At 38.6% G+C, this 21650-nt stretch overlaps 1 protein-coding gene across 3 annotated transcripts in view; it reads right to left on the reverse strand.

Moving 5' to 3' along the window:
* Positions 1–668: 668 nt before the first annotated feature.
* The window catches only part of RPF2 (ribosome production factor 2 homolog), a 40728-nt gene continuing 19746 nt past the window's right edge, over positions 669–21650 (reverse strand). For all 3 annotated transcript variants that reach the window (XM_007190703.2, XM_057528140.1, XM_057528139.1), the window contains 4 exons: positions 19901–20000; positions 9317–9419; positions 2622–2766; positions 669–1865 (listed from right to left, as the gene is read on the reverse strand). In XM_007190703.2, coding sequence (XP_007190765.2) covers positions 1686–1865; positions 2622–2766; positions 9317–9419; positions 19901–20000 — 528 coding nt within the window. In that variant the 3' untranslated portion in view covers positions 669–1685. The remainder of the gene's footprint in view (positions 1866–2621; positions 2767–9316; positions 9420–19900; positions 20001–21650) is intronic.

The raw sequence follows: 21650 nt of genomic DNA on the forward strand, positions 1-21650 counted from the left end.
CTGTGGCGAGTGGGGGCTACTCTTCGTTGCACTGTGTGGGCTTCTCGTTGCAGTGGCTTCTCTTGTTGCGGAGCACAGGCTCAAGGTGCATGGGCTTCAGTACTTGTGGCTCACGCGCTCTAGAGAGCAGGCTCAGTAGTTGTGGCGCATGGGCTTAGTTGCTCCGCGGCATGTGGGATCTTCCCAGACCAGGGCTCGAACCCTTGTCTCCTGCATTGGCAGGTGGATTCTTAACCATTGTGCCACCAGAGAAGTCCTGCATCCATCATTTCTGATGCTCCTTTCATGACGCCCCTTCTCCCCAACTATTGTCCATTGTCCATCTACTTGCAGATAGCAGGATATGAATCATTTTAATTTAGCCCTCTCTCCCCATTTAGACATATAATGCAAATGCCTACTTCCGATCTAAAACCGTGTAGTCTTTGGTTAAATGTATAATCAAGTAACAAGTGTAAATGAGTGATACCAGCTCCCTCCTTTTTAAGAGACTATTAGCCAGGAAAGGGCTGGGGAGAAGGAAGGCTAAGGAATGGGTTTACAAGGGAAGGGAAAAGATAAAAAAAGTAAAATTGAGGTTCTAGCTTTTAGCAAACTCACATAAATGCATGCACACATAGACATGGAGGAGTTCCTTGACATGGAATTGAAAACAAAAGCATTTCTACTTTACATAACACATCATGGTTTATGTATGTTTGTACTTTTACAGCATAATTGGCTTGTGCTTGTATAAAGGAGCCTCTTTGCCAGGGATTCAGTCAAGGAAACTAAATTGTACATTTAGGGAAAACAAGTTTGCAGTACTAGGAGTAGGAAGCAGAAAGCTTTCCCCCATTTTCCTAGGCACAGGGCCAGTCTTCAAGAAAATTTCAAAATAAGTTGTTTGGCTTTGGCTTACTCCTACTCTGTATGCAAACACCCAGGGCCTTCATGTGACCTTTAGCTACCTACAGCTACCCAATACCCTAAAATGTCCTGTGTCTTAACTTATCTAATCTCTCCTTTCTCACTTCAACCCTTATCAAAACTTCCTTTCTCCCAAAGAAGAGGAATAGGGCTCCATTTAGTAGCAGAATCTCTTAAAATAATCAATAGTAAGGTAGTATGTCAATGATCAGGTAGTGGACATCTCAGAGATCTGTTTTAAGACACAGAGCTTAAAATCTCAAAATTAATCTCTAACTGGTAGAATTTCAGGTAAAACAACAGGAAAGTAAAAAAATAAAAGTCAGGTTGTATGTATGTGCTGGGAGATGGGGTCAACTTTCCAGGTAGCTCATAGTGAGCACGTATACAGTTACTTTGGACCATTTCTACTTTCCATAACTTCCTCCCTTTATCTAAAGCTTAACCCAAAATTCTCTAAAATGCCAATGATTGTTCTGGAGATCCCTCCTCACTCACCCATCCAATGAGATAGGAGACTTTGTAGGGGGTAGGCAGAGGGAAATGTCACATCACAGAGAGAAAACGGCATACCAGGGTGTAATGTCTCCAGTAAGAGCCTAACTTTCAACCTAATACTAGTATGTTACTGTTCACAATGTATATAATATATAATTTAGGTAAATTATCAAGTTATAAAAATATACAATAAAACCTTACAAGAAACTCTGAAATAACTGATGCTGATAATTCTAAGTAAAGACTACAATAAAAATGCAGTTATTGGCTATATTCCATCAATCCTTTTTAATTCTCTTTGATTTTTTCTCCTGGTCTTCTGCTTTCCTTTCTGCAGGTCGCTTCTTCAACCCCTTCATTTTCCTGGTTTGTAGTTTGCTTAGGTCTTGCTTCTGCATATGAATTCTTCCATAAGTTGTACCAAAAGTATCATGAGAGACATTTTTCTTCTTCTTTGGCTATGAAACAAGAATATATAAATATATATTTAGTTGGGTCTACTACCATGAACTGGTAAAAATCTAGTGTACAGCAACTATCGTATTAACAATCTCCATTAGTGAGCACACCTTTAATGACACAGAGTCTATAGCCCTACAGCCCTTTCTCCTCAAACTTAGGTATAAACAGATCACTCAGAGCTTATTAAAATGCCAATTCTAATTCAGCAGGACTGTGGTGGGATCTGAGAATTCAGCATTTCTAACAATTCTCAGGTAAATTGTCAGACCATACTTTAAGAAGCAACACAACAAGACTAATCACTGTCATGCACTGAGAGAATTTCCTGTGTTTAGCTTAAGGATTATAACTATCATTTCAATCTTTATTGGCATTCCAGAGATGCCATTTCTACTTGCTTTTTAAAACCATTCAGAAGTCAAAACACATTTTATGCAAGTATGGGTTACACATCCTATGCTTGAAATTACATTTTCACAATGCCTAAAATGAGCCCCATTTTTGCTGAAAACTGGCAGTCTTGACTAGCAGGAAGCTCTCAGCAACACCTGATGCCTGGTTTCTACAATTTTATTATCAATTGTGGTTGGCTTATTTGCTTCTTCCTCCTTTCTTTGGCTCTGAGAGTCTAATTTTATCTATTTCATTGACCTCTTTATGTATGCTCTTCAATATAATATGCCACAAACCCTTTTTTGGAAAGAAGAATGGAATATACAAGTAAACATGGCACCAATCTACAAGTCACGTACCTTGAGGGCTTTGGGCATTTTCATAGATAACTTATAAAGGTCATCTGATGCTAGGTGTGTCCTCCTCAGAACCAGATCCATTGAGGGTCCCATCTCTTCCAATTCAATCCGAGGTGTTCTGCAGCCAGATTTCTTCAACAGCAACCTTTTTGAAATAGCAAAACAGAAATGTTGCTTTGACTTTGATAAAAGTCCCGCCCCCCCCACCACAAATATTTTTGTTCTAGAAGATTACAGTTCCATAAAATATCGTAAAATGTTTAGAAAGGCTAAGCTTAGAGACCTCCCTGGCAGTCCAGTGGTTAAGACTCTGCACTTCCAATGCAGGGGGAATGGGTTTGATCCCTAGTCAGGGAACTAATATCCCAGATGCCACATGGCATGGCCAAAAAGATTAAAAAAAAAAAAAAGAAAGGCTAAGCTTAATACTTTATATATTTAGACCAAGTATTTTCTTTTTCTTTTTTTTTTAAATAAATTTATTTTTTTTATTTATTTATTTTTGGCTGCGTTGGGCCTTCGTTGCTGCTTGTGGGGGCTTTCTCTAGCTGCAGTGAGCAGGGGCTACTCTTCGTTGCGGTGCGCGGCTTCTCGTTGCGGTGGCTTCTCTTGTTGCGGAGCACGGGCTCTAGCTGCATGGGCTTCAGTAGTTGTGGCACGTGGGCTCAGTAGTTGTGGCTCACAGGCTCTAGAGCACAGGCTCAGTAGCTGTGGTGCACGGGCTTCGTTGCTCTGCGGCATGTGGGATCTTTTTTTTTTGGCATGTGGGATCTTCCCACACCAGGGCTCGAACCCGTGTCCCCTACATTGGCAGGCGGATTCTTAACCACTGAGCCACCAGAGAAGCCCCAAGACCAAGTATTTTCTTTAGTCTACTTATTTTCAAAAATAAAACATAAGAGTATGCAATACTGTTGAGAAACAGCAGGTGATACAGTTCTAAGAAGTGGAATCCTTTGATTTGACTTCTTCATCTTATGCAAGATTTACATGATTATAAAAAAATCTTAATTGGGTTTTTGAAACATTACATTACATGATTGATTAACAAATTCTTATTTCTCTAAGACCTATTCAGAATCAACTTTTCTCCACAGCACAGACATTTACTGATCTCTATAGACTGGAATGAACTTAATATAACAAAACCACAACTTTCTGGATACCATATGTCCAAACAGCTCTGGATTTGAAAGCATATGAAGGATACAATGGGGAGGAAGGGAGACTCACAAATTCTTTTTTTGTGAGAGATACCACAAGAACTGCTCAAAGACCTGAAGGTTATTTGAGTTAAAAGACTCAATTTGTTACTGTGGCCAGATCTCCATACAGGGAAAAAAAGGACTAAATAATAATGTTTTAAAAAGATCAGCCTTTTCACATAAAAGCCGGAGTGTGAAAAGAGGCAACAAGTGACATGAGAGAAGAGAAAGAACAGAAGAGGAAAGCAGAGTAAAGAATACCCAGGAGAGCAGCAAACACCAGGAAGCAGGAGTGAGTGGGCAAAAGCTTGTTAACAGCCCTGCATCACATGAAGACAACCAATCAATACAGTCCATTCACAGGGGAGGTGCATTTACTGGCTATGGAAGAGTCATAATGATAGATACATTGTATCAGACACAGTAATTTATACCGAATTAAACAAGGCAAAAAACCCCCAAAAAACACAACCTACAACCTAGAATATGTAAAGAGCAGAAATGTTAAACAAAGAAATAAAAAGATACTAACATTAAAAGATACAATAAATATTAGTATGGGGCTTGAAGGGAGCAAGCACAGGGAAAAAGAACCTAAACAAGGGTCTTTAGGTCACTCTCCTCACAGTGGTTCCAGGAGAAGAGACCTGAGAGAAGGCCTATCTCAGGCCTACCGTAAGGGAAAACATTTTTAGGAGCTTAAGTTGGCTAACATCATGGCATCTTCCCTAATACCTAATTCACGCATATGGGGGCAGTGACCATTTGATCTTTTATATCACAGGTACTTCTGCAGTTGCATCCACATGTTCAGTGCCTCCAAATAAATGATATTTACCATGCTGAACTCATATCAAGACTAAATCTTGGGAATTCCCTGGCGGTCTAGTGGTTAGGACTCCACGATTCCACTGCAGGGGGCACGGGTTCACTCCCTGGTCAGGGAACTAAGATCCCGCATGCTGTATGGCATGGCCAAAAAAAGAAAAGAAAAAGAAAAAAGGAAAAAAAAAAGACTAAATCTTGATTAATATCTTGTGTTCAGTAGATTACTTTAAAAAAAAAAATCAAGGAAATCACATATATAAAATATCAATGAAAAAATTTTCTACCACTTAAGATGCTAATTTTCAGCTAAATGGAAAACTTGTCAATCCAGAACAGTTCATGTACCTTTTTATTTATGCAAGTGCCCTGCTAACGAAGTAATAAATCTTTTGAGCAGTATAGAAAATTTTTTCCAAGTAACTACATATAACTACATATGTTGCTATTTACTGAAGAATTAAGTTACAGTGCCATACTGCCTGTGTAGATGATCTTAATCACTTCACTGAGTATGTTCACTATTCTATTTCTATTTGATAGAAATAAAAGGAAACTTTCTCCAGTTGTCAGTTCTCTCCATATGGTTTCTCATGATAGGGCTATCATCTTTTCTTTTTATTAATAGCTTTTAACAGTGAAATCTAGAATCTAAAATCATTGGGACTTCCCTGGTGGTCCAGCAGTTAAGACTTTGTACTCCCAATGCAGGGGGCCTGGGTTCGATCCCTGGAAGGGGGACTAGGTCCCGCATACCACAACTAAAAGATCCCGCATGCCACAACTTAAAGATCCCACATGCCTCAACGAAGATCCCACACACTGCAACTAAGACCTGGTGGGAGGGAGGGAGGGAAGGAGGAAAGGAGGAAAGGAAGGAAGGAAGGAAGAAAGAAAGACAGAAAGGGGGAAAGAAGGAAGGAAGGAAAGAAAGAAAGAAAGAAAGAACTGAAAGCTTAAAAAAAAATCAATTGTTAATCCTTTAAAAAAACAACCTGTTTACTCTTTCTCAGAGGAAATGTATTAATAGAGAATTTATACAGGATTTTTGTGATTATGCTAAGGAAAATGAAGAGTCTATTAAACATCGACTCTAAAAAAACAAAATGAAAACCACTTCTTTTACCCTCAATGCGATCATAGACCCCGCACTTCTTTTTAAAGACAGACATTTCGATTCCAGGCTTTCGTAACTCCAGCCAAATATCTATTGCCCAGAACATTTACAAGCCATGTAAATCTCCATTTCAGATCTTAACCTCAAGCTTTGTTTGTTTTGTTTCCCTATAAGCTCTAAATCAAAAGTGACATTCAGTTCTGCAAGACTACATGGTATAAGATGCAGGGACACAAAGACAAACAGAACTCAGTACCTTCCCTCTCAGAATGGGTTTAGGCTACTAGATATATTAATTGGTAACTTCTATAATATATTTAAATATGATTTGCCTATTTCTTGAGAAAGACTGGCATTACCACTCTTGTTTAAATTGCAATTTCCTTATTTTTCTCCCTTCCATATCCCTCTCTTCTGTTGACATTCTGTTTTCATTACTTAACTCCTTGCCTAGAATGTAGTGTTTGCTTTTTAAGGTATGCTAATACTTCCTGTTTTGCATGTTTCTCCCCATAAAACCTACCCAATGCCATGGCAAAGGCATACGTGGTAGTTACTAAAGATCTTCAGTTTCATATTAATAGCTCTGGCCCTATAGTGAATAAAATTCTCCAAGGAATTAATTATCATAGGATATACAGGAAGGTGCCAGTAACTCTATGATTTATTTCCCCCAAAGAGGAAAGGTCAAAGGTTCTATTAATGTAATTCCATGCTCAGAGTTCCTTTCATCCAAGAAGCTCAAAACCATTTTATAAGCCTTACTGATCTTCACAAATTAGTAAGTGTCAATATTAACTACTACCTTTAACCAACTGCCTAAGGGCTGGTTGGAAGAGGGCAGGACACCCAAGAGCAGCCTGTGAGAATGCCTGAGGAGCCGCACTAGGTCAGACACACTTCCCCGGCACATTCCCACCTCTATCTGCACCCCTCTCCCTCTCATAAAGGAGAATTACCCGTCTCAGAGGGACCTCAGAATTACCATGATATCACAGGAAAAACAGGGGCCCTGAGAAGTGACTTGCTCACGTCATGTGGCGAAGCCTGGCACAGAGCCAGGTCACTAGGCTCAGAGGTGATGCTCATTCCCGGAACCACCTCTTCCTTCCCCTCCCAAGCAGAGCACAGCCCTTGGAAGCTAAGCTAATCCACATGTAGGGATTTTCCCCAGTAGCAGCTCACTCTCAATCACACTGTCCATTTTCTATTTCAAATCAATAGCTAGCAGGTATTACAGGATATAGATATGAAAACCTGGGATTAAAATTTTACACTAGGGTTTCTGATCTTAAAAATTCAGATCTTGGGACTTCCCTGGTGGTCCGGTGGTTAAGAACCTGCCTTCCAATGCAGGGGACATAGGTTCGATCCCTGGTCAGGGAACTAAGATCTCACATGCCACAGGGCAACTAAGCCCTGTCACAACTACTAAGCCCATGGGCCTCAACTAGAGAGCCCACGTGCCGCAAACTACACAGCCCATGCACTCTGGAGCCCGCGCACCACAACTAGAGAAGCCTGCGTGCTGCAACTGAAAGATCCTGCACGGCGCAAAGAAGACCCTGAGTGCCGCAACTAAGTCCCAATGCAGCCAAAAATAAATAAATAAATAAATGAATGAATAAAATAATTTCGTAAAAAATTCAAATCTTTTGGGCTTCCCTGGTGGCGCACTGGTTGAGAATCTGCCTGCTAATGCAGGGGACACGGGTTCGAGCCCTGGTCTGGGAAGATCCCACGTGCCGCGGAGCGACTGGGCCTGTGAGCCACAATTACTGAGCCTGCGCGTCTGGAGCCTGTGCTCCGCAACAAGAGAGGCCGCGATAGTGAGAGGCCCACGCACCGCGATGAAGAGTGGCCCCCGCTTGCTGCAACTAGAGAAAGCCCTCGCACAGAAACGAAGATCCAACACAGCCATAGATAAATAAATAAATAAATTTAAAAAATAAAAAAATAAAGCTGCAAAATTTAAATAAAATAATTTAAAAAAAAAAAAATTCAAATCTTTTTTTTTCATTATGGTAGATGCCATGCTAACCTAACAGTGATTCCAGCAATTACATACTTCTAAAGTAAGTGGACGGACGAATATGTGTAGTTACACTGCCAATTTATCCTTGTTCTTAAGCCTGATTTGCTAATTTTCTGTCCATTTTGCTTTATTTTCTCTGTATTTTCTTTCTTTCTTTACAAATTTATGTTTCTTTTCACTAAATACAAGTTCTGATACAAGAGAATACTTCCTTTGAAATTGTTCACCATGAGTTTTAGATTATTGTTATTATTCATTTCTCATTCTCAAAGACTTTTATCTTTATATTTTTAGCTCCTTTGTATCCCAGGGTCTCCTTGTTTAACATAAGTTTTCAAAAAGATTTTTTTTTATGTTAGTGATTTTTCATCTTTTATCTCTTGCTCTATAAATAGGAGTCACCTACTTCATAATATTCTTAACCGCCCCAAAATCAAGTTTGGAAATGCAAACAACAGACTACAGGGACTTTCAATCTCAACTAGTTAAAAATTATTATAAAATCCTTTGCCCGTTATTATTTAAATGAGAAAAAAATAGAAAAACAGAAATGGTGGTACCACTCATGTGGTGAAAAGAACCGAGCATCTCTGACTCCATACAGTTGAGACAAAGATGGAAATTACTAACAAAAAAGAGGTGATTACTTAGTTCATTTGGATGTTCACTGGACACAAGCTGGTCAACCATGTATTCCATTATGATAAAAAAACAAAATTAAAACCATGGATGGAATGAAGTCCACGAATGGTTGCACAAATGACACCACTGCACGAAGACACTGTCAACACTGGGCTGTTGGCGCTCAGGCCGCACTGCCAAGCCACAGCGCGAAGCAGACATCAGGCTGAATTTAATGTACCAAGGGAGGCAGTTAGTGGGAGTCAATGTATTCTCTAAGAAAGTGTGTGCTCCATCAATCAGCGCTAACACTTTATTTTAAATAAGGAAAAAAACAAGTCATGCTTACCTCAAAAGGCAGTTGCAGCACGTCATTAAGGTTTTTATGAAAACAGAATGTGCTTGTTAGGATTTATATTTATATTGTGTTAGGGGTACGGGTAGAGGCCTGGGCTGGAGAAAGAAGCTAAAATGAATCTAGCCACTGAATCTTCTTATTACTTTCAGACTCCATTTTTTAGACTCAGGGCTTTGAGATTTGCTTTGGCTGGACTAAGACTTGTGGCTTGGCGCTCTAAATTTAGTCAAGAAAAACAGGGAGACACTGAATAAAAGCATGGCGAGTCAGGCCTGAATAAGCGTTCTAAGCTCAGAGGGAGTGTAGTGTTTGATGCCCCAGGGCCCTGGAAAAGCAGGGTTTCTGGGAGGCAGAAGTTAGCAGGGGAGTGACAGACCTGAGGATCAGCACAGAGCTACTTTGTCACTGCTATTCTGCAAACTCTCCAAATAAACTTTTGGCCAGACACCAATTCTAAGTCTGAGCTCTATAAAACAGTCACACTAAAATGCTAACCCTGAGGATTAACAAAAACATGCTAAGAAATGCACTTACTTATAGCTTCGAAAGTAAATCTTCCCATTCAGTGCAGTGAAGTGCAGAACATACTCTAAACCAGCCAGGCGGACGTTTGATACTGTGGGGCCTCTGAAGAAATCTAAAAGCACACATCAGGTTGTTTAAAAAAAAAAAAAAAAAAAAAAAAAAAGATTAACATACCTTTAAAATTCAGTTACAAATCAGCTGCATTCTAAACGCAACTCTCTGTATCTTATCTAAAAAGCAGCACAGAAACTGATCCCTGAAAAATCTGATGGTCCCGCCCCTCTACCATTTAATCTCATGACTGTATTTCTGTTTAGTTCACTGAGCCATGTAATTTTTCAGTTTTGCAGTTCTCCCTCTAAGCCAATGCTCAGCACCAGAGTATGACAGGTTTACTGTGAACAGTAACTTTTTAGAAAATGTAAAACAAGGTATAAAATTTTAATCAACTAAGACAGATAGGTGAAGATGGCAAAAGTCTATAAAAATGGCTGTTCAAACTTTGATTATTAAATTGAACTAGTGTTTGTTATATGGCAGACGCCAACAAGCAAGAAAATTCTAACAAGGAATCTCAATTATATGAGCAAAGAAAAGCTATCTAGTGTCATATCCAGAAAAGAACCATCAAGATCAATGAATAGACTGTTTTCCCACAGAGTGGTAATAATACCCAAGTGGCACATATGAGATAATTTTAAATGATACACAGGCAGATATAATCTACAATGCATTATTTATGTTATCATACACCATTTTCCATTGAGAGTAGGGACATAAAGTTTCCTTTTAAAAAGAGGAGTCAATTTAAAGAAAAACCTCCAGTGAACAATGCTATGGATACTACATGGACATGGCTAATGTTATGAAGGTGGCACATGAATGAAGAGTTTGGAAAACAGCAAACAAGTTTGGTCACCTCATTTTACAGATAAAAAGATTGAACTTGTGGGGAGGCTAAATGGAAACACACGAATAACATCTAGCTAAGAAAAAGTTATGCATAAAAGGGTCATCCAAATTAATTACTTAGGAAGAGGTGCCCTAAGACAGGTGATGTCATAAACAGGAAATATCTCATTCCGTCCCAATCTGTAGCCACTCAGCACTTGCTTCCCTCCTCCCATTAGCTCATAAGATGGGAATTAACTCCATGTGCATGGACATATACATCTTTTATAGTTTGCTTTTTCCTTCTTATAGATAACTAAAAGAAAATCACATCACTAACATACATAAAGCAGACATTAAATGTGCATACCCTTGTACACACCACCCTTCCTTACTACCACAAATAAAAATCCCTTGGGGGTACTTTTATAAACCAAATATGTACTTTTTCAAGGTATTTTGATCTAAAAATTGATTTTAATTAATGAAGAACTTTCCCATAGTTTTGCCAAAACCTGACTCTCCTTCAGTGGCCAAGTTAATAAAGCCCCACTCACGGTTGTGGTAGCATTATTGAAGTCAGAGTCATTCTGGGGAACAAGATATGTACATTCCAGTCTCCCCTGAAACAGTTTTTGTAATGCAAACCTTATAGGCATGTGCTTTTTCCATAAGCTTTTAAGAAAGAAAAAAAAAAAAAAAAGAATGAAATGAGGTAGAAAGTTTTAAGAACATTGACCCTTACCTCACACCATACACAAAAATTAACTCAAAATGGATCATAAACCTAAATGTAAGATCTAAAGTTATAAGACTTCAAAAAAATATTTATAAGAGAAAAAAATCTTTGCAATCTTGGGATAAGCAAAGGTTTCTTAAACAAAACACTGTATGAACAACCATTAAAGAAAAAAATTGGATAAAGTAGACTTCACAAAAATTTAAAACTTCTGCTCTTTAAAAGACATCACTGTTTGCAGATGACATGATACTATACATAGAAGATCCTAAATATGCCACCAAAAAACTACTAGAGTTCATCAATGAATACAGTAAAGTTGCAGGATACAAAATAAATACACAGAAATTTGTTGCATTTCTATACACTAACAGCACACTGTCAGAGAAATACCTAGGAATAAACCTACCTAGGGAGTTAAAAGACCAATACTTGGAAACCTGTAAGACATGGATGAAAGAAACTGAAGACAACACAAACACATGGAAAGATATACTGTGTTCATGGATTGGAAGAATTAATATTCTTAAAATGACCATAATACTCTATAGATTCAATGCAATCCCTATCAAAATACCAATGGCATAGAACTAGAACAAATAATTTTAAAATGTGTATGGAAACACAAAAGACCCAAATAGTCAAAACAATCTTGAGAAAGAACAGAGCTGAAGGAATCATGCTCCCTAACTTCAGACTACACTACAAAGCCACAGTACTCAAAACAGTATGATACTGGCACAAAAACAGACACATGGATCAATGGAACAGAACAGAGAGCCCAGAAATAAACTCACATACTTAAGGTCAATTAATCTATGACAAAGGAAGCAAGCATATACAATGTTGAAAAATCTCTTTGGTAAATGGTGCTGGGAAAACTGGACAGCTACATGTAAAAAAATGAAATCAGAACATTTTCTCACACCATATATAAAAATAAACTCAAAATGCATTAAAGATCTAAATGTAAGACCAGAAACCATAAAAATCCTAGAAGAAAACATAGGCAGAACACTCTTTGACATAAATCATAGCAATATTTTTTTTTAACCTGTCTCCTAAGGCAAAGGAAACACAAGCAAAAATAAACAAATGGGACCTACTTAAACCTAAAAGCAGAAGACCTGACTAGACATTTTTCCAAAGAACACATATTGATGGCTAACAGGCACATGAAAAGATGATCAACACTGCTAATCATCAGAAAAATGTTAATCAAAAGCACAATGAAATATCACCTCACACCAATCAGAATGGCTATCATCAAAAAGACCACTAATAACAAATGTTGGTGAGGATGTAGAGAAAATGGAGCCCTTGTAGGAATGTAAGTTCTACAGGAACTGAGGAAAACAATATGGAGGTTCCTAAAAAACTAAAAATAAAACTATCATATCCAGCAATTCCACTCCTGGGTACATATCCAAAGAAAACAACACACTAATTTGAAAGGATACAATGTACTACCTCAATGTTCACAGCAGCATTATTTACAATAGCCAAGATATGGAAGCAACCTAAGTGTCCATCAACAGATGAATGGATAAAGAAAATGTGGTGTGTGTGTCTGTATACACACACATACATATATATATATATATATATATATATATATATATACACACACACACATATATATATGTGTGTATATGTATATATATCCACGCACACACACATACATACAATGAAATACTACTCAGCCATAAAAAGAATGAAATTTTGCCATTTGCAGCAACATGGATGGACTTGGAGAGCATTATGCTAAGTGAAATTAGTCAGAGGAAGAAAATGTATGATATCACTTGTATGTGGAATCTAAAAAATACAGCAAACTAGTGCACATAACAAAAAGGAAGCTCACTCACAGATATAGAGAACAAACCAGTGGTTACCAGTGGGGAGAGGGAAAGGGGAGGGGCAAGAGAAGGACAGGGGGTTAAAGGTACAAACTACTATGTATAAAATAAATAAACTACAAGGATATACTGTACAGCACAGGGAATATAGCCAACAATTTATAATAACTATAAGTGTAGTATAATCTTTAAAAATTGTGAATCACTATGTTGTACACCTGAAACTTACATAATATTATAAATCAGCTATATCTCAATAAAAAAAAATTTTTTTTAAAAAGACATCATTAAAAACAAAAAGGCAAGGGACTTCCCTGGCAGTGCAGTGGTTAAAGACTCTGTGCTTAGGGGGAGTGAGTTCGATCCCTGGTTGGGGAACTAAGATCCCACATGCTGCATAGTGTGGCCAATAAATAAATACATAAATCAATAAAACAAAAAGGCAAGCCACAGACCGGGGGGAGAAAATATTCAAAGATTATATGTCAGACAGACAAAAGACTTATCTCACACACACACACACACACATATACACACACACACACACACACACACACACACACTCTCTTCCACATTAGTACTCAATAAGAAGACAAATAACCAAATAAAAAAATCAGGCAAAGATCTGAACAGACACTTTACCAAAGATATACAAATGGCCAATAAGCACATGAAAAGATGTTCAACATTATTAGTCACCAGAAAATGCAAATTAAAACTGCAACCCTAGGGGCTTCCCTGGTGGCGCAGTGGTTGAGAATCTGCCTGCCAATGCAGGGGATATGGGTTCAAGCCCTGGTCTGGGAAGATCCCACATGCTGCGGAGCAACTAGGCCCATGAGCCACAACTACCGAGCCTGCACGTCTGGAGCCTGTGTTCCGCAACAAGAGAGGCCGCGACAGTGAGAGGCCCGCGCACCGCGGTGAAGAGTGGCCCCCGCTCGCCACAACTAGAGAAAGCCCTCGCACAGAAACGAAGACCCAACACAGCCAAAAAAAAAAAAAAGTACTGATTTAAAAAAAAACAAAAAACAAAAAACTGCAACGCTACCACTCCTTTATTTTGTAGATTTGACTTTGGAAACATATTACTGTCAGTATTCAACACCTCAACACCTATTAGAGTAACTAAAATTAAAAAGAACGGCCTACCAAGTATTGACAAGGAGATAGAGCACCTACAGTTAGTGGGAATGCAAAATGGTGCAACCATGTTGGAGAACAGTTTGGCAGTTTCTTAAAAATGTTTAACATACACTATTCAAATGATCCAACCATTCTATTCCTAGGTATTTACCCAAAGGAAATGAAAACATAGGTCCTCACAAAAATTTGTATATAAATGTTCATAGCAGTCCTACTGGTAATAGTTAAAAGCTGGAATCAATCTAAATGTCCATCGACAGATGAAGGTATAAACAAACTGCAGAATAGCTATAAATGGAATACTGCTCAGTTATAAAAAGAAATGGAGGATTGATACATACAACAACATGAATGAATCTCAAAACAAACTGAGTGAAAGAAGCCAGGCCAAGAAAAGTACATACTGTATGATTCCATTTATCTAAAATTCTGCAAAATGTAAAATTGACAGAAAGCAGATCAATGTTTGCTTAGAATAGAGAATAATAATGGATTGCCAAAGGGCACAGGGAAATTCTGGGGGGTGATGGAAAGGTTCTGTATCTTGATTGCAGTGGTGTTTTTAGAGGTATATAAATATGTCAAAATCCATTAAATTTTAAAACTTTAAATATGTGCATTTGGACTTCCCTGGTGGCACAGTGGTTAAGAATCCATCTGCCAATGCAGGGTTCGATCCCTGGTGCAGGAAGATCCCACATGCCGCGGAGCAACTAAGCCTGTGTGCCACAACTACTGAGCTTGTGCTCTAGAGCCTGCGTGCCACAACTACTGAAGCCCACGCGCCTACAGCCCGTGCTCCGCAACAAGAAAAGGTACTGCCTGTGCACTGCATCGAAGAGTAGACCCCACTCGCTGCAACTAGAGAAAGCCCGCACGCAGCAACAAAAACCCAATGCAGCCAAAAAATAAATAAAAATTTTAAAAAAAAGAATTAAAAAAAGAATTTAAAAATAAATATGTGCACTTGATTGTATGTAAATTATACCCCAAAAATTGTTTAAAAAATAATTTGGGCTTCCCTGGTGGCTCAGTGGTTGAGAATCTGCCTGCCAATGCAGGGGACGCGGGTTCGAGCCCTGGTCTGGGAGGATCCCACATGCCGCGGAGCGGCTGGGCCCGTGAGCCACAGTTGCTGAGCCTGCGCGTCTGGAGCCTGTGCTCCGCGATAGGAGAGGCCGCGATAGTGAGAGGCCCGCGCACCGCGATGAAGAGTGGCCCCCACTTGCCGCAACTGGAGAAAGCCCTCGCGCAGAGGCGAGGACCCAACACAGCCATAAATAAAAAAAAAATAAATAAAATTAAATAAAATTAAAAAAAATAAAAAAAAAAAATTTAAAAAAAAAAAAAAAAAATTTAAAATGAAAAAACTTAACAAAGTTATCCCTAAAAATTGAAAACAAAATGAAATGAACCTGTGTATTGGGCTGAAGGCATAATCATACAGAAAAGGACTGTTTCAAGTGACTTCAAAACACAGTAATTTGACCATATTCCTAATAGCATATACAGACATATAGAACTGCAAAAAAAACCCACAAAAAAAACAAAACCAAACACCCTTCAGTTGCACTCAATATTCATATTACCAGTAGTAATAATGGTATTTTATTCTGAGACTGTTGTATGTGTAGTACAGTACAAAGTAAACGCATCATTATGTTGGAGTCATTGAGAACCTGGATTTTTGTCATGGAAGAAAGAAGGTACGTATGTGTACATATCCTTCTGTCCTAAATTTGAGTTAGAAGTTTCAGTATGAACTCAGGATATATTTTACCTTAACAAATAAATCTCATAGTTCGGTCCACTGAAAAAGCCTAGAAACAATGACCAACCCAGAAATACTCCCTAGCACACAAAATGTGATTTCTAAAATAATTTCTCACTTAAAAAAAAACCCAGGATCCTTATAGAAATAGCTGATTCCAGGACTGGAGCAATTACAGTACAAGAGGAGTCTAAAACATCAAGGGGGTGATGGATTAAAATGTGTTGAAACTCAGAGCACTGTCAAAAAGGCTGACCCTAAACTGGGCAGGAATGATGGTTGAGGTAAAAAGGGAGATATTATGAGAATAGGGATAAGGAGAAAAACCTGGTTAAATAGAAATAAGGGGGTAGAAGATAAATTGGTTATAATTAGAAGGAAAGCCCCAATTTGGACATTTTTTCAATGGATCAATTCCAAGCAAAAATAACACCTTTAGTGTGACTGTGTCCATGAGTAAACACACTGGGAAAGGGCGCAGGAGGATGACCAGGGTGTTGACGGGAAAGACCGGGGTATGTGGAGTCAGAGAATGGATAAGATCCTGATTCTGACACTTACTAACTCTTCACTCTGGACATAAGTGAACTGGTCTCAATTTCTTCATCCACAACATGGGAATAATATTACCATGATGAACTGAATGTTTGGTTAACCTCTAGTGTGACTATATTTGGAAATGAGGCCTCTAAGGAAGTACTTAAGGTTAAATGAGGTATGCTATAAGGGTAGGGTCTGCTCCCATAGGATTAGAGTCCATATAAGAAGAGACACCAGAAAACTTAAACCCTTCTTTCCTCTGTCTATCTCCCTCCTTCCCTTCCTCCCCAAGGAAAAGTCTTGTAAGCACAAAGCAAGAAGCCAGCAAGAGAGTCCTCACCAGAGACCTGGACTTCTAGAATTGTGAGAAAATAAATTTCTGTTGCTTATAAGCCACCCAGTCTATGATCTTTTGTATGGCATCCTGAGCAGACTAATATAATTATCTCTGTAGAGTGGAGAAAGGATTAAATTTAATAAATTACCTGACCTATTCTATGGCAGTTATTTTCATTATTATATGTATTAAAGTGGAATAAGAATTAGGAAATGAGGTTAAAAAAATTAAAACAATGACCACAGATGTCGATATGACCACTAATATAGACAAAGGCAATGAAGAAAAAAAAAAACCCCAGTTAGGTAGTTAAGTTAAAGGTAGGCTTTAAAGGGACATTTAATAAAACTAACCTATTACTTGATTCATTATCATCTTTATATACAAGGAGTAGTCATACTAAAAAGTAACCATAAAAAGTAGGATAGACTGGGAGTTCCATGGCGGTCTAGTGGTTAGGATTTGGCGCTTTCATTACTGTGGCCCGGGTTCAATCCCTGGTCCTTTTTGGGGAACTGAGATCCCGCAAGCCACACGGCACAACCAGAATTAAAAAAAAAAAAAAAAAAATAGGATGGACTGAATCAAAAAATAGGCACTGGCTTTCTGTAAAGAAAAGCAGGACCTGCTAAGATTAACTACAAATCTATATAATATTTAAAGCAAAAGAGAAGCAAAATTCGAATGAACAAAATGGGTATCTGGCATGAAAATACTGAAGTTAACTTTTCTTTCTGGCCAATTACAAAAAGGAAACAAAAACACAACTTCCAAACAGGAAAAAAGCCCTTGATAAAATTCTCTTTACCTACTGCTCTACATTACTTCATTTGAACACACAACACAAACCAAGAAGTCTGCAACTTTCTTACTTCTTATTTATATTAAAAACTCAATTTTGCTTAGTGCCAGACAATGTCACTCCATCCTGCTACCTGTCTTTCTTCTTTCTTTATTCCTTTTTGGTTTTCACTCCCTCCCTCTCATCACTGCATTATGTGGTTATTCCTGCCATCTAGTGGAAGCACAAAATAATAAGATAAAACCATTTAAACAGAAGCAACAAAGCTCTGTTACAACAAATTATAAGTACTTCCCTTACTAATAATAATTATACAGAAGAACAAGGGGAAAAAAGCAGGAAATCTGAGCCAACGCAGTACAAGTACTAGCAATCTTGGCTAAAAAAACTCCCTTGATGTTTCGGGCTATGTAATATTCAAAGAAATGTTGGTTGCTGTCTTCCATGTATGATTTTTTTTTAATTTATTTTTTTGGCTACGTTGGGTCTTTGTTGCTGCACGCAGGCTTTCTCTAGTTGAGGTGAGTGGGGGCTACTCTTCGTTGCGGTGCACGGGCTTCTCATTGAGGTGGCTTCTCTTGTGGAGCACGGGCTCTAGGTGCGTGGACTTCAGTAGTTGTGGCACGCAGGCTCAGTAGTTGTGGCTCACAGGCTCTAGAGCGCAGGCTCAGTAGTTGTGGCTCACGGGCTTAGTTGCTCCGCGGCATGTGGGATCTTCCCGGACCAGGGATCGAAACCGTGTCCCCTGCATTGGCAGGCGGATTCTTAACCACTGCGTCACCAGGGAAGTCCCTTTTCTTTTTCTTTTTTTTTTTTTTTTTTAAGTATTTGTTTATTTATTTATTTATGGCTGTGTTGGGTCTTCGTTTCTGTGCGAGGGCTTTCTCTAGTTGTGGCAAGCGGGGGCCACTCCTCACCGCGGCGCGCGGGCCTCTCACCATCGTGGCCTCTCTTGCTGCGGAGCACAGGCTCCAGACGCGCAGGCTCAGCAATTGTGGCTCATGGGCCCAGCCGCTCCGCGGCATGCGGGATCCTCCCAGACCAGGGCTCGAACCCGTATCCCCTGCATCGGCAGGCAGACTCCCAACCACTGCGCCACCAGGGAAGCCCCTCTTTTTTTTTTTAATTCATGGAAAACAGAGGTAAGAACCTATAGCAAAGACTCTGCAAAGGAATTTCACCATGGGCAGGATGAACAGCAGAAGCAGAAAAGCACAGGCTTTGGTTTTTGATTCTGCTTCACCTACTTAATAGCTCTTAACCTCTCTGAGCCTCCAACTTCCCATCTGTAAAATGAAATGTTACCAAACTCAAGAGCTTTAGTAAGGATTAAACAGGTAACAGTGATACTTAGTTTTTCAAAAATAGCCATTATGAACAAGGGAAATGAGAAGTCCCGAAAACTGTATTCCTAACAATAAGAGCATAAATAATCCCAATAAGGAAAAACGAAAGCAATGTGTCTGCCCACAAACCTTCTTTGGTTGGCTCAGATTTGTAAAGAGCATGCATATAATTTATTTATAATATACACCCCACCAACTTTTCAAAAGTCATCTAGAGCAAAGTATATAAAAATCCAAAAGAAGGGCAACCAAAAAAGTTAAGCCATAGCTTGTAAGAATGGTGCTAGAAAAGCTCAAAGAGAATAAATTACTTAAACTTCAGAAAATGCCACTGAGTATAAGAAGAGTTCGTATCTCTAGGGACGAACTAAATTACCTTCCAGAGTTAGAACAGAGCTGGCAGATGTGATCACACAATATTAAGTATTAGTAACCATTAAGAAATCATGGATAACAATGCCAGCTTTTCAAAAAAGGAGAGAAAAAGTGGTTTAAAATTGGTAAATTTAACATCAATCTCAGACAATAACTATATATTGTGTATTGGATTTTAAGGAGGTGGCTTGTGAACACATAAAAAGTAATGTAGTCATTAGATAAAACATTAGGAATGAGCAGAGTTCACTAAGAACCGATCACCTATAAAACAACCTTACAAGGTTTTTTTTGCTTTTTTTAAAATGGAAAAGGGAGGAATGAATTTGGTGGAGATTAAGAAAACAAGTTATATGGGGTTATAGTGTGAAAAGCCTTGTATATCAGACTAAGAAAAACTAATAGAGGTTTTTGAATTGGAAGTGGATGATGTATAATAATCCTGAAAATTTAACTTTTCAATTTTCTAAATTTAATTCAATAATGCCAATAATGCCAATAATGCCAGGAGATGGGTGCAAGCATTTAGTAAAGTATAAAATGCTATATAAATAGGTTGGTACCAAAGTTACTATACCATCAAAAAGTAATAATAATCTATTGAGTATAACATCCTTTTAACTCTCTCCTGCTTCTAGTGGGGAATAAACAAAATAATGAAAAGGAAAATAAGAGATCAAAGAGAAAAAGCTGTATATCTAGAGTGAAGTTGCAAACTGCCACGACCAATGGCAACTCTTAGAATGCCTACCTGAGCTATCCTGCAGATAAGTATTAAAATACTTACCAATAAGAAGGTTTTTTAGCCTTCTGTAGTCTTCTGTTACATCAAAATCATCACCTGCGAATATTAACATGGGTTTTGTTCCCTCCGGACATTTACTATTCTAGGAAATAAAAAGAAGTAATTATATAATTATCAAGTCTAAATTGTTTATATGCTGATTTTAAAGCAGTCAATATTTATATATAGCAGGGGTCCCCAACCCCTGGACTGGTATCGGTCCACGGCCTGTTAGGAACCAGGCCGCACAGCAAGAGGTGAGCGGCAGGCGAGCGAGTGAAGCTTCATCTGCTGTTCCCCATCACTCGCATTACTGCCTGAACCATTTCCCATCCCCCCATCCATCTGCGGAAAACTTGTCTTCCATCAAACTGGTCCCAGATGCCAAACAGGTTGGGGACCGCTGATATACAGTGACTCTTTTTCACATTTTCTTAACTGTACTAAAACTATGTCTATGAATGCTGATTTTATTTATGTATTTATTTTGGCCACACGGTGCGGCATGCAGAATCTTAGTTCCCCAACCAGGAATCGAACCCATGCCCCCTTGCAGTGGAAGCGTAGAGCCTTAACCACTGGACCACCAAGGATGTCCCTATGAACACTGATTTTAGACTTAAAACCAGAGTGGGGATTTTTTAATTTACAGATTTTTATACTAAAAAATAATTTTTCATTCCACTCCCTCTTAGTGCCAAATTAATAAGTGATTAAAGAATGATGTAAGCTACTTTTTATCACTTTCTATGCAAAGAATAAAATAAAAAGCTAAACTTGCTGCAAAACAAACACAGCCCTCTAACAGCCAACATCTGAGTCAAAATAAATTTAATTTCTTTGAATTATTTGTAACAATGTGCCTTTCCTACTGTGTCACATAAGCAGTATTTTTAAATGAAAGCTAAACTGAACTACCAACTAAACATTCACATGGGAAGCAATATAATGTTATACAAGCTACAGAAAATATGGGCAATCCTCACTCAGCAGGATCGAACCTCTACTCTAAAAAATATTTTGTCTAGTTCTGGATTTTCTTTTCTTTCTTTTTTTTGGCTGCACCACACAGCTTGTGGGATCTTAGCTTCCACACCAGGGAATGAACCCAGGCCCTCGACAGTGAAAGTGTGGAGTCCTAACACTGGACTGCCAGGGAACTCCCTAGTTCTGGATTTTCTATACCAAAAAGAATGTGAATTTTTGTTTTACCAAAGTGAAAGAAAAAATCAAATAGAAAAAAATTCCTTAACTGAAGGGTTAATTTATGGAGAAAGAAGAATCGGTCTCAGCTTCCCACTGATTCTAATATCTCTGCTCTGACACGAATCAAGGATTATCCACGTGGAGGGGGTGGGGGGAGACAGGACAACAAACAAACAAACATCCTCTGCCCTTGGACCAGAGGTCACGTGTTGCTTCCCTGTTCACCATGACCACTCTTGTTGACATTCTCTGCTTCCAACGCGAACCTGAACGGTCTATACTTAGGAGATGGGCCTAAAATCTGTCTCATTCAGGGCCTGAATAGACCTTCCAGACCCAGTGACTCTTCTGTGTTCCATCTGTGCCCAACTAACCTTTAATTTTAAATCATCTCATTTCTTAGGCTTATTTTATGCAGAATAACCATCCCTAGAATTTTGGCCATCTTAGAAAACAGGCTTCTAGAATAATCACTCTATTTCCTGGTAGCGTCTAATCACCTGTTGCTTAAGAGTTAACAGAGGGATGAGGTTTGGCAATAAAAGTG

Source organism: Balaenoptera acutorostrata, chromosome 14 (assembly GCF_949987535.1).
Source record: "Balaenoptera acutorostrata chromosome 14, mBalAcu1.1, whole genome shotgun sequence".
Taxonomy (NCBI): Eukaryota; Metazoa; Chordata; class Mammalia; order Artiodactyla; family Balaenopteridae; genus Balaenoptera; species Balaenoptera acutorostrata.